Genomic DNA, 13627 nt, shown 5'->3' with positions numbered 1-13627 from the left:
TTAGTAAATCTTCCTAAACATCTAATAAGTGGAGACTGAGAAACACTTCTAGATTGTACCAAATTTTTCCCTGTCCCACTACCTGGACGTTTATGTAGATTTTTCTAAGAACAATTTGCTCAGTTTATCTTATTACCCTAAAGCCACACAGTGACACATTTTGAAATGATATTTAACATATTCACTTTAAGTGAAGAGGGTATTTAGAACATCCATCTGTACTGTTTTCATTTTTTAGGAAAATATTTGGGAAATCAACGTCAGCATGTGAGCTTTAAAAATTAGTATGCTTGGGGCTGGCCCCGTGGCCGAGTGGTTAAGTTCGCGCGCTCCGCTGCAGGCGGCCCAGTGTTTCGTTGGTTCGAATCCTGGGCGCGGACATGGCACTGCTCATGAGACCACACTGAGGCGGCGTCCCACGTGCCACAACTAGAAGGACCCACAACCAAGAAAATACAACTATGTACCGGGGGGCTTTGGGGAGAAAAAAGGAAAAAAATAAAATCTTTAAAAATTAGTATGCTTTAATGCACAGTTTTATAGAATATTTAAAAAGTTACTTGCACTGCTCAAAATTAATCTTTTTATTCAACTAATCCATTTTTCTCTGACATATATATTATAACTGCTAACTCACAAAATGCTATTCTGCTATGCTAAACATTGTACTGGACTATTTCACTAATAACGTGGGATAAATGCATACGCATAATTGAATTGAGGAGAATATTCTTAAACTTTCAGAGAGTTTAAGTGGTGAGAAAAATGCTATGTAGAAATATTTTGTTTTGTGTAATGAATACATGACAATGATTTATCACTGATATCCTTAGATTTTTTCATATGATACTTAATTTATCAGCATATATGAATTGAGAAAGATTTTTCCTTTTTTCCCTTGGGATGGATCTTACTCATTTAGATTGTCCATTTAATAATATTAGAAATCAATTCTATTATGCATTAGAATATTGTGATATGCCAGTATTTGAGAATGCCAGAGCCAAAAGTAATGGAACATGGTTTAAGCTCAATTACACCTTGGACTATGTGTGCCATGATGGATATGAAAGCAGAGGTAGACGCTCCACAGGCTCCATAATTTGTGGTAAGGATGGTTGGTCTGATACAGCCACATGTTATGGTAAGTACTGTTTTTTCAGGTCTTCTTTTTTCCTGGATTAACAAAATTAACAAAATTTGTTCCAAATGAAACATTTTTAACAAATTTGAAGCGTCTATAGTCATTTTATGGAACAGTGATTAAAATCAAGGTGTCTCCTGAGTTAATGTAAATTGGGAAGAGAGGGTGTTTTGAAACCCAAAGATCATAATCTATCTTTAAAGTTTTGTGTTAAAGTAATGTTTCCTATGGGCCATATACACCATAGATTTGTGAGTAAAGTACAATTGTTTTAGTTATTGTGAATGGAAACTTTCATGTTCTTTAAAACTGGGCACTCATTAGCAAAATTCTAATTTCTTACCACTCACTCAGCTATTTTGCTCCTGAGTTTCTGCTTTACCCCTCCCACCCTGAGTGTTCATTTCTGCAGGCCCTGAGAGGAGCTCTTTATTTTCCGACCTTGAACAAGTTCTGTGGACTAGGACATGACTCTCTTTAATGTTTGCCGACCAGCTGTCTGTTTTCCAGGGTTAGAAGTAGGGCTTGAATCTGTGGAAAACTGAGTGGATGCAGAGTGTTCCAAGCCAAAGGAACAGTGTTTGCAAAGCTTTGGAAAAAATACAACATGTAGGAAAAGTCAGGGGGTGAATTGTACTCAAGAGAATCTCATGAGCTGAGTCTGGACAGGAGGCAAAGGAAGGCTTATCCAGGTTGTTTCAGTGCATGTTCGCAACTGGATTGATTTTATGGTTGACAAAAGCAATAGAGGAGTTTGAAGGAAAGGAATGATATAATTTTTCTTGGATTTTTGAAAGTTTTCTTTTCCTTTACGCTGTGCTTGTGGTGAATAAAGAAGATTCAGGAGTCCATGTAGGGTGAGAAAGAGAGGGGATTGTGATGCGACGGTGACTGAGAGACGCAGAGCAGAGGAGAGATATGAGATACATTTTGGTGGTAGAAAGCAAAGGCAAAGTTATGAAATTAATGTGTTAGACATTTGAACTTTAGACTTAAAACATTAAAGTTTAATGTTTTAAACTTTAAACATTGAAGTCATGAAATGAATAAGAAAGTGTAAGAGGTCAACTCACATGTTTATTGATTCGATTTTTCTAAGCAAGCAGGTAAATGGCAATGCCTTTTGGTGACGTGGTTCTGGCAGGAGAGAGAGCGTTTTGGAAGGGCCATCACAATTTTTGACTCTGACACATTATGGTTGGGCTGCCCATGGACAATGAAAATCAAATATGTAAACCACAGTTAGATGTGTAGGTCTAGCCAAGAGATATACTTGTGGGATTACCACCATATAAATGATGATATCAAATTGGAAAAGAATATAGAATGAAAGGAAAAGAGAGCTCAGGACTGGACCCTGAAGTGCTCCAACATTTAGGTGTCAGACAGAAGAGCAATAGGCAGCTAAGTAGATGGAAAAAAGGGGGCCTCTGAGAATCGGGAGAAAAAAGGGTAGGAATGAAGGTCGTCCTAGATATGGAGAGAAGGAAATGACTAAAGGAAGAGGAGCTAGACCAGAATGATTAATAGTGGAGCCTGTGGAGTCAGCCTGGCCAGGTTCTACTTCCAATTCTAACACTTGCTAAGCAGGTATCTTAGGTCAACAACCAAGCCTATTTGAAGCTTTGTTTACTCTTCCTTATCTGTAACGTGTTTTAATATTTACAATTGTCAAAATATTTCAAAGGCTTGTGTTGATCAATAGACTAAATTATCCATATAAAGTTCTTGCCACAGTGCCTGCCATATAATAAACTCAAGGAAATTGTAGCCCAATTATATTATTTTATTATGATAATTCAAGTAGTGAATATTTCTAATTCAGTTGATATGTCCATATTGAAGAGCATAAAAGTGTGATGGATTTGGCTACATCGATGCCAAAAATAACTGTAACAGGAGCAGTTTTCGATGGAGTATACAGGGCAAAACCTAAATAGAATTTACTGAAGAAAAATGATTAGTAACAAATTTCATATAGCATATGGGCAGAACTCTTTCAAGAAAGTTGGCTGTGTCAGACAATAGGAGTTTCGGAAAATTGCTAGAGGAAATTATGCACTGAAGGGAGTATTTATGTTTTAAAGTTGGGAGACATGAGAATGGGCTGAATGCTGGGGAGGATGGAGTAGGGAGGGAAGCAGGCAGAGATGGAACACATGAGGTGGATAGTTCCCTGTGAAGGTGGGAGAGAAAGGGAACCAGGGCTCCCGTGGAAGTACCAGCCTTTGGTGCGGACAGGGCTACTTCCAACTTTTCACAGGAGGAAGGAAGGAAGGAAATGAGTGTGTAAACGTCATGCTGGGAAGAAGCAGGAGCTGATGGTTTCTATTTTCCAAAGAAGTACGAGACACAGTCATCTGAGATTGAGTGGTGCATGGGGAGAGGAGCAGAAGGAACACTAGGTGGAGTAGAAAAGTTTCTAAGAGAGACTTCTGGGAGAGATGCAGGTGAGCCTCTCATAGAGCTGAGGTAGACGTGCTTAGCGGTGTCTCGGTCCCGCTTAAATCTGATTCACTCAGGTTGTCAAAAAACGCTTATCGTGGGCTAGAAATAGACCAGGAGAAAATGGTGAAAAGCACAAACATGGGTCTGCATTTCAAGAGCTTTCATCTCAGCATGAAAAACACCAATGAATTAATCCAAATAATGAAACAAATGGTAAAAATATTTTAAATATTTTTGATGTATAACTGTGTTCAAAGAAACAAAAGAATCCAAGGACTTAGAATATCGGAAGGGATGGAAAGATCTACTTCATAGGGAAATGCATCTATGCAAAGAGAGGTTGAAAACCTCGGAACAAATTCGAAGATCATAAAGCCTGGAGTCTGGAGTGACAGGGGGAGAGAGATATGAGATGACATTGGAAGTGCAGGCTAAGGAGGGGTCGAAAAGAGTTTGGATTTGATTCCAAGTAGAAGGGGAGGCTTTTAAGATGATCATGAACTTCTTTTCTGGATTAGAAGCAGATGCTGGTTTTGTGAAGACAAAAGCTTTTACAATTTTGAGGAGCTTTCTTTTCAAAACAAGAATGCAAAATCATGAATATATAATTCCCATGCTCTTTCCAGTGTTACCACATGACAGGAAACGTAAAGGAGAGGAAGTAGGAGCGACAGAGACAGCAGTGGCAGCTAATGGCAAATTTTATAAAAACGAATGACCTTGTGAACCCATCGGTAGGAATTCACCACGACAGTGTAGGCCTCCAAAATTTGAAAGAACAAATGACAGCTCAGTATTCTTTTCAAATAACTTCTCTCAACCATGTAGCAGAAAATTGCACACAGATTGGCTGAAATCTGAGTTTATTTCAAATATCCTGTGTGTTCTCTCCTTTGGGGAGAGGTTTCCAATGAGTAGTTGCTATCATAAGCCACTTAAGCCCAACTTACAGCAATCTTAAATAAATGTGCACTTCAGATAAAAAAATCATACTCACGTTTCCAGCATCAGTGCTAGGATTTAGGATTTTGACTTTTGGATAAAGATAAATATCTTTAATTCAGAGTATGCCCATTCAAACTCTTCTTTAAATCACATTTCTTAAGTCATTATCTTTCTTCTCTTTTCTTGAGATTGGCACCTGAGCTAACAACTGTTGCCAATCTTTTTTTTTTTGGTCATGCTTTTTCTATCCAAATCCCCCCACTACATAGTTGTATCTTTTAGTTGTGGGTCCTTCTAGTTGTGGTGTGTGGGATCTTGCCTCAGCATGGCCTAAAGAGCGGTGCCATGTCTGCGCCCATGATCCGAAGTGGCGAAACGCTGGGCCACCAAAGCAGAGCACACTAACTTAACCACTTGGGCACAGGGCTGGCCCCCACTTAAGTCATTATCCTTATATAAATATGACAGTTCTAAAATAGCCAACAGCAAGACCTTTTGTTGTTGTTACAGCAGCATTTTTCACAACGTGATGAGACAGAAAATTTATATAAAAGGAGCACAAAATATACAGACAAAGACACATGCAAGTGAAAGAATTGCTATGTAGAAAACTGGAATCAAATTTTAGGAGATGAATCCCAGTGGTTCTCATCAAGCCTTATCTTCTCAACTAAGCTACAGAAGTCAACATTAAAGCAAGAAAAAAGCAATTTATTGAGTTTCTTTGTGTGGCATTACTTTTAAAAGGTTTACATATCTAATTTTATGAATATGTTTTAATACTTGACTTTTAGATTGTATAAAATTTCATTTTAGTCTAATTCTAATTTTTAAATTTGTTTTTAATTTTTAAATTAACTGGCAAGATAGAAAAATTCCAAATGAGAAAAATGCATTTTTTTTAATATTTAGCAGTCACAAATTTTACAAGTTTTAAGGGATAATTTTACACATTTTTAATTTGAATAAAATAATTAACAATTAGTGGGTAGTGTAAATTAAAAGTGTAGTAAGAATAGATGGTTGTATATTATATAACTATTTGGAATACCTAGAATTTGCCTAGCTATGTGACTCGAACATGGTTCTTCAATTTATTTCATGTTTCAGTGTGATTCTTCGCTTACAGAATATTTATTAAGCAATTTTCAATGTTCTTCTAACTAAAATGCATTAGAAATTCCTCTTCTGTGTATTCTGGTTCCCCAGTTAAATTCAGGAAAAATACCAATTTTTATTTAACTGTGCAATTTAAAAATTGTAGCATTAGCTTTTTAATGTGAGAAAATACTTTTATGTTGTGAGAGTACAGAAAATGTAACATTAAATTTTATGAGTGACAGCGATAAAATCAGGTCTAGACTAAGCAAGCTGACTTTACAAATAAATTTGCAGGACACGTATATTGCTGTTCAATGCCGTAATATTTCTCAAAGAGTCTTATGTGGATTTAGAGGGTGTAGAAAACCTAATATGTAACAGTTTTCAAGCAAGAGGTTTACCTGGTGCCTCTGTATGTGCAGTTCCCAGCACCTCTTTTTATATGACACATGTAAAATTACTTTGGCAATGATTATACATTCTCATTAAATTATTTGACCTTTGTTATAGAAAGAGAATGCAAGATTCCCCAAATAGAAAGATATTTAAATGTTGAGCCCAAGAGAGACATTTACAAAGTTGGAGCCGTGTTGAAATTCTCCTGCAGACAAAGACTTATAATTGTTGGAGCCGATTCAGTTCAGTGCTACCACTTTGGATGGTCCCCTGGTTTTCCAACATGTAAAGGTGAATATGTGTTACAATTGCTGAAACAAAAATTAGAATTGTGGATATCAACATTGTTTTTCTCTCTTAATTTTCTGTTGGCTTCCAGTCTGTGTTTATAATCTAATGAATTAAGCCAGAGATATACCTGCGACAGACATGTGTTCTGTAGTGGATACTGCAGATTTACTTCTTTAAGAAATTAATCTCCAGTTGTTTCCTGAAATACGCAGTGGAAGTCTCTGTACATACATACATGGTATCGGACACTAGGGAGATTTCCTTTATTACTTTTCCTTTGCCTACAAGCCCGCCATTAATGTTGGACATTTTACATGGCATGGGTCTTACCTCAAGTTTCACTGAGTATGTCTAAAGAATATTCAAGCAGCTCATAGTCAGTTCAGTCACAGGTATGACTTAATCAAGGCGAATATGTGTTGCCTCAAATGACGGTATTTTTTCAAAAAGTTTTGATAAAATGTTTCAGTGGAATATGAATATTGCTGTAAGTTATACACTATATATATTAACTGGTTTGCATACATCTTTAGAGTATCTAGATTATTGAAGATATTTTCTGGGCTTAAATATACTTCCAATGTGCTACTTCAGTAGTATAAGTAATAGAACCAGGAAACATGAATCTGCTGTAAACACCATTGTTTTGTCATTGTTTAAGAATGCTTTAATAAATTAGACAATAAATAATAAATTAATGAAAGAAAAATCTCTCCATTTGACTGAGTTTTTAAGTTGTAAGTAGACAATTTAACCACTAATTACACAGCATTTCTACTGTAGCTGAAGCAAGATCGTGTGGTCCACCTCCTCAACTCCCGAATGGGGAAGTTAAAGAAGCACAGAAGCAAGAATATGGACACAGCGAAGTGGTAGAATGTGTTTGCCAACCTGGATTTCTGCTGAAGGGTTCAAACAAAATTCAATGCGTTGACGGAGAATGGACCACCTTGCCTACGTGTATTGGTAATGTATGAAAATATTAATATTTAAACTTAAATCAACACTTTGTTTTCATATATATACATAAATAAACATATTTTTGTGAAATTTTCACAGAGGAGGAGAGTACATGTGGAGATGTACCTGACCTTGATCATGGCTATGTCGAGCCTTCTGACCCTCCCTATCGCCATGGAGACTCAGTAGAGTTCACTTGCAGAGAAGCATTTACAATGATTGGACACAAGTCAATTATGTGTATTCGTGGAACGTGGACCCAACTTCCACAGTGCATTGGTGAGAATACGCATCTCAAATTGGCATTCAATAGGATTTAATATTTTTATTGTAAAAACTGTATTCACAACCATATTTTTAAAAATTTAGACATAATCTTGAAAATGTCGGTTTTAAATTATAATGAATCCCAACATTTGTTGTTGATAATTCAATATGTGTGTCCAGAGGACAGACATAAAATAGCAATAGAAATTTATGAATCTTTCTGTCTCTCATATTAACATTGTTTATAAGTGTGAAGCTACATTTTACCTATAGGTATGTATATGATTAAAATAGTACTAATTACCAGGAAAATAGAACTCTATTTGCAGAAATACCATGTTTGTTTTTCTATGGTACTCTTTCTTTCGGGCCCTGGCAAACAAGGAAATAAAGTTGAGGAAATATGCATTTGCTACACTCCTACGGAAATCTTGCCTCTCTCAGAGTTTCTAACAATGATAATTTTTCAGTCTGTTTCAAATGCAGTAAAAGAAGTTAATGAGCCGGATGGTGGGTGGGTCACAAGCTCTCTCGTTCAGTAGCGTAGCTCAGTCATAGAAGACAGTCAGGGTCGGGCCAGGAAACTAACCTGATTGATGCCCTTTGCTCTGTCAGTGAATCATCCCCACCTTTAGATGACCACGTCTTTGATGACTAACTGGGAGAATCCTGGGGACCCTCTTGATTTTCCTTTAGAATGAGTTCTTTCCTGGAGTTTTGTGGGTCCTGCATTCAAAGAGAGCCCTGGATGTCCAGTATTAGTTATTCATCAGACTTCTAGTCATTACTTATTCAAGGAGAAGGCAGAGCTGAGCCTCTGCTCCTCTAGAGCAGGATTTCATATGTGTTTTGCTCACTGTGTATTCTCAACACCCAAAAATGGGCTGTACATGCAGATGACATTTAATAGGAGTTTGTTACATGAATCAGTAAATTTTGTTGCTTCTTAATCTTTAGATTTTTCTAAACACATTCCTCTCAAAAGTATTGCAAGTCCTTCAAGACCAAACCTCATCTTTGCCCTGTTCTGTCTCCACAAATGATCTTATCTCATTTCATATGGGGGAAAAACCCAAGGCAATATTAGGTATGGAAATTCTCAATTTTCATTCTGACTTATACCAAACATCTGCTTCAATTGTTACTGCCATCTGTTCTCAGAGCTTTCCTTTCTGAGGTGAATCCTCTACCTATATTCGACTTCACGTACTCCCCTGCCAGCTGTCAGAGGCTTTATTCCAAGTTTCTCCTCTCAATGTTTATTTTGCACCTCCCTCTACTCTGGCTGTTCACTCATCTCACTGTGTTTATTTTCTCCTAATAAACAAAGAAATCCTTTCAGAAACCAAGAAATCACAGAACAGAATGACAACCTCACCACCACTCCCTTTGACTATTGATCTTCCTTCAGTTACCATCTCTTGAGGAAGATCTAGTTTTGTCTTCCTCAACACGCTGGACTAGTCCTAAAAACAGCACTATTTCTCCAGCCTCTGGTGTGTTTTGAGTTAGTCTTTTTTATTTTATTTTTTTTCAAGGTTGCAGTACAAAATCATTACATTTCGTTGGCCAATTACTTGACTTTTCTTTATTCTGTTCATCCTTACTTGACTCTGATCATTAACAAATCATTAACAAGTAATACTAAAAACCTACAGTGATATTTTATCAGAATCAAACAGGATTCTTATCTGCATTGAATTTTGAAATATGTAACTATTTCAAAAGCTTCTATAGTCAATATTTAACTCATACTCAAACCAGCAAAAGTTTACTATTATGGCATTATAATATTATTGAAATATAGAATGATCTGGTGTATAAATTAGCTTCTTGAAAATTCTGAGAGTATATATAGAAAACATTGTGACTTTACGAACCCAATTTCTTATTCCAATTTTGTGTCTCTGTTTAAATGTCTGCTTTAATATTCACACTCTATACAATATACCTTAGATGTACTTTTCTTATTATATTACCCCACCTTTCTTGAAAAAATGTCTTTAAACTAACAACTTCATATAGTCTAGTTCCACAAATAATTATTTTATTTTAATGTTTGAAGACTTTGGGTAAAAAGTACTGTAGAGATACTTGAGATCAAGAAAGAAATGAATGTGACCATTTGCACAGATTTTAAATATGGAACCAAATTTAACCATGGGATGACTATTCGCTATGTACACCATCCGCAAAAGTCAACCTCTTATGCTCTTCTAGTCCCCTAAATGCAAAATGTTTTTATGATGGATATTTTCTATGAAATTTCAAATACTGGACACAGGATTTTCTTTCATACAGAATAGCCCATCTTGTGCAATATGATCTGGAACCAAGTTTGGTTGGTGGAATGTATGGGCATACATTTTAATTTCATAATACTATTGACCGTATAGCTATTTTTTTTGTCGTAGTCGCTTTGATTCTTCTAATTAGTCTTTTCAAGAAAACATTTTCATGTTATAGCAACAGATGAACTTGCGAAGTGTAAATTGTCAAAGTTAATTACACTTGAGGAAAGCTATTCACATAAGATTGAATTTAATCATAACGCCAACATAAGTTACAAATGTAAGGGAAAAGACAAACACTCAACCTGCGTAAATGGAAGATGGGAACCTGAAGCAACATGCCCAGGTAAGCCTTACTTGCAATCTTTTCAAAGTTTTGTTCTATTTCTTCCTAACTTGTAAAAGTAATATATTTGTATTTTTCAAAATTTTAGCTATTTATTATGACAAATAAGTTTCAAGCTGGATAGTAATTTAGGAACTAACCAAACCCTGATTCTACATATTAATTGTATCATGTGCAGCAGTCAACTATAGAACAAACCACCCAGAAACTTGGTGCCTTTAAATTAAGATCTGGACAGTAGGTGTGCTCATTACTATGAGAGCACCAGTGCTTCTAATTCCTTCTATTACTTGCAAATCTCCCTATGCCTACACCTGTGACTATTATGTATGAATATATCTATCTACATATTTATGTATGTTTGTATGTATCTCTCTCTAGTTATCTATTTATCTATATTTATCTTAAAAACTAAGTCATCTTGACACCACCAATTTGAATTGAACAGCACATAGTTTATTCCAGTTTTCCAGTTTTCGTATCTCTATTTTTCTTCTCTAAGTGTAGGACACCTTGACTCACTATCCTCAATATTTTTACAATTTCCTCAATCCTAGAACATACAGAGAGTGGTTTCACGGCAATAGAAAAACAAATCTCCTATCTACAGTTTAGTCCATTTTTAGTTTGTATTTATTTATTTGAGGAGCGAAAATATTTTATTTTTTTTAAATTATTTTATTGAGCTCGTAATGGTTTATAACATTGTGTGATTTCAGGTGTACGTTATTATTTATCAGTTTCTCTATAGACTGCATCGTGCACACCACCAATAGTCTAATTTTTATCCATCACCATATATGTGTGCCCCTTTACCCCTTTCACCCACCTCCTAACCCCCTTCCCCTCTGGTAACCGCCAATCTGTTTTATGCATCTGTTTGTTTATGTTCCACATGTGAATGAAATCATGTGGTGTTTGTCTTTCTCTGTCTGGCTTATTTCCCTTATCATTATACCCTCAGGGTCCATCCATGTTTTTGCCAATGGGACAATTTTGTCTTTTTTATGGCTGAGTAGTATTCCACTGTGTATATATATATATATATATATATATATATATATATATATACCACATCTTCTTTATCCATTCATCAATTGATGGGCATGTCTTGGCTATGGTGAATAATGCTGCAATGAACGTAAGGGTGCATAAATTTCTTTGAATTGTTGATTTCAATTGCTTTGGATAAATACCCAGCAGTGGGATAGCTGGATTGTGTGGTATTTCCATTTTTAATTTTTTGAGAAATCTCCATACTCTTTTTCATAGTGGCTGCATGAGTTTGTGTTCCCACCAGCACTGTGTGAGGGTTCCGTTTTCTCCACATCTTCTCCAATGTTTGTTATTTTTTGTCTTGGCAATTATAGCCATTCTGACAGGTGCAAGGTGACATCTCACCACAGTTCTGATTTACACTTCCCTAACAATTAGCAATGCTGAACATCTTTTCTTCCACCTGCTGGCCATCTGTACATCTTCCTTGGAAAAATATCTGCTCATATCCTCTGCCCATTTTCTGTTTGGATTGTCTATTTTTTTGTTGTTGAGTTGTATGAGTTCTTTATATACTTTTGAAATTAATCCCTTGTAGGATATATGCTTTGCAAATATTTTCTCCCCATTGGTGAATTTTCTTTTTGTTTTGTTCATGGTTTCCTTTGCCTCGCAGAACTCTTCACTCTGAGTATTCCCATTTGTTTATTTTTTCTTTTGTTTCCTGAGTAGACACGGTATTTGAAAAGATGCTGCTAAGACCAATGTCAAAGAGTGTGCTGCCTATATTTTCTTCTAGAAGTTTTATGCTTTCAGGTCTTACATTCAAGTCTTAAATGCATTTTGAGTTAATTTTTGTGTATGGTGTAACATAATGGTCCATTTTCATTTTTTTACATGTGGCTGTTCAGTCTTCCCAACAGCATTTATCAAAGAGACCATCATTTCTCCATTGTGTGTTCCTGGCTCCTTTGTCAAAGATTAGCTGTCCGTAGATGTGTGGTTTTATTTCTGGGCTTTCAATCCTATTCCATTGATCTGTGTCCGTTTTTGTGCCAGTGCCATGCTGTTTTGGTTACTACAGCTTTGTAGCATATTTGGAAATGAGGGATTGTGATGCATCCATCTTTGCTCCTTTTTCTCAGGATTGCTTTAGATATTTGGGGTCTGTCCTTGTTCCATATAAATTTTAGTATTCTTTGTCCTATTTCTATGAGGAATGTTATTGGGATTCTGGTTGGGATTGCATTGAATCTATAGGTTACTTTAGGTAATATGGACATTTTAATTATGTTTATTCTTCCAATCTAAGAGCATAGAATATCTTTCCATTTTTTTATGTCATCTTTGACTTCTTTCAATAATGCCTTATAGTTTTCAGTGTATAAGTCTTTCACCTCCTTGGTTAAATTTGTTCCTAGATATTTTATCCTTTTTGTTGGGATTTAAATGGGATTGTATTCTTGAGTTCCCTTTCTGCTATCTCATTATTATTGCATAGAAATGCAACTGATTTTTGGAAGTTGATTTTGTACTGTGCAACTTTGCTGTAGTTTTTGATTGTTTTTGATATTTTTCTGGTGGGTTCTTTAGAGTTTTCTACAGATAGGATCATGTCATCCACAAACAGCAAGAGTTTCACTTCTTCATTGTCAATTTGGATATCTTTTATTTCTTTTTCTTGCCTGATTGCTTCACCCAAAACCTCCAGTACTATGTTGCATAGGAGTGGCAAGAGTGGACACCCTTCTCTTGTTCCTGTTCTCAGAGGGATGGCTTTCAGTTTTTAACCATTGAGTCTGATGTTGGCTGTGGGTTTGTCATATATGGCCTTTATTATATTGAGGTAATTTCCTTCTATTCCCATTTTATTGAGAGTTTTTGACATAAACAGATGTTGGATCTTGTCAAATGCTTTCTCTGCATCTGTTGAGATGATCATGTGATCTTTATTCCTCATTTTCTTAATGTGGTGTATCACATTGCTTGATTTTGCGGATGGAGAACCATTCCTGCATCCCTGGTATAAATCCCACTTCATCATGGTGTATAATCCTTTTAATGTCTTGCTGTATTGGGTTTCCCAATATATATATATATTTTTGGGAGTGGGAGTTCGCCCTAAGCTAACATTTGTTGCCAGTCTTCTTTTCTCCTGAGGAAGATTGTCACTGAGCTAACATGTGTGCCAATCTTCCTCTATTTTGTATTTGGGACGTCACCACAGCATGGCTTGATGAGCAGTCTGTTGGTCCGCACCTGGAATCTGAAGCAGTGAACCCTGGGCCACTGAAACAGAGCATGAGAACTTAACCACTATGCCACCGGGCTGGCCCTGATTTGCCAATATTTTCTTGAGGATTTTTGCATCTTTATTCATCAGCAGAATTAGCCTGTAATTTTCCTTCTTTGTGTTGTCCTTGTCTACTTTTGGTGTCAGGG

At 36.1% G+C, this 13627-nt stretch overlaps 1 protein-coding gene across 7 annotated transcripts in view; it reads left to right on the top strand.

Annotated features, from left to right (window-relative positions):
* Nucleotides 1-13627, top strand: part of CFH (complement factor H) — a 79054-nt gene that overhangs the window by 50972 nt on the left and 14455 nt on the right. For 3 of the 7 annotated variants that reach the window (XM_044762748.2, XM_070501638.1, XM_070501640.1), the window contains exons 11-15: nt 968-1144; nt 6149-6325; nt 7109-7291; nt 7385-7564; nt 10019-10189. In XM_044762748.2, coding sequence (XP_044618683.2) covers nt 968-1144; nt 6149-6325; nt 7109-7291; nt 7385-7564; nt 10019-10189 — 888 coding nt within the window. Of the gene's footprint in view, nt 1-238; nt 1145-6148; nt 6326-7108; nt 7292-7384; nt 7565-10018; nt 10190-13627 lie in introns of all 7 variants that reach the window. The other 4 variants (XM_070501639.1, XM_044762749.2, XR_011499486.1 and 1 more) reach the window with 3 other exon arrangements.

This window comes from Equus asinus, chromosome 30 (genome assembly GCF_041296235.1).
Source record: "Equus asinus isolate D_3611 breed Donkey chromosome 30, EquAss-T2T_v2, whole genome shotgun sequence".
NCBI lineage: Eukaryota > Metazoa > Chordata > Mammalia > Perissodactyla > Equidae > Equus > Equus asinus.
Note: the sequence above shows the minus strand (reverse complement) of the source record. Positions and strands in the feature narration are given on the sequence as shown.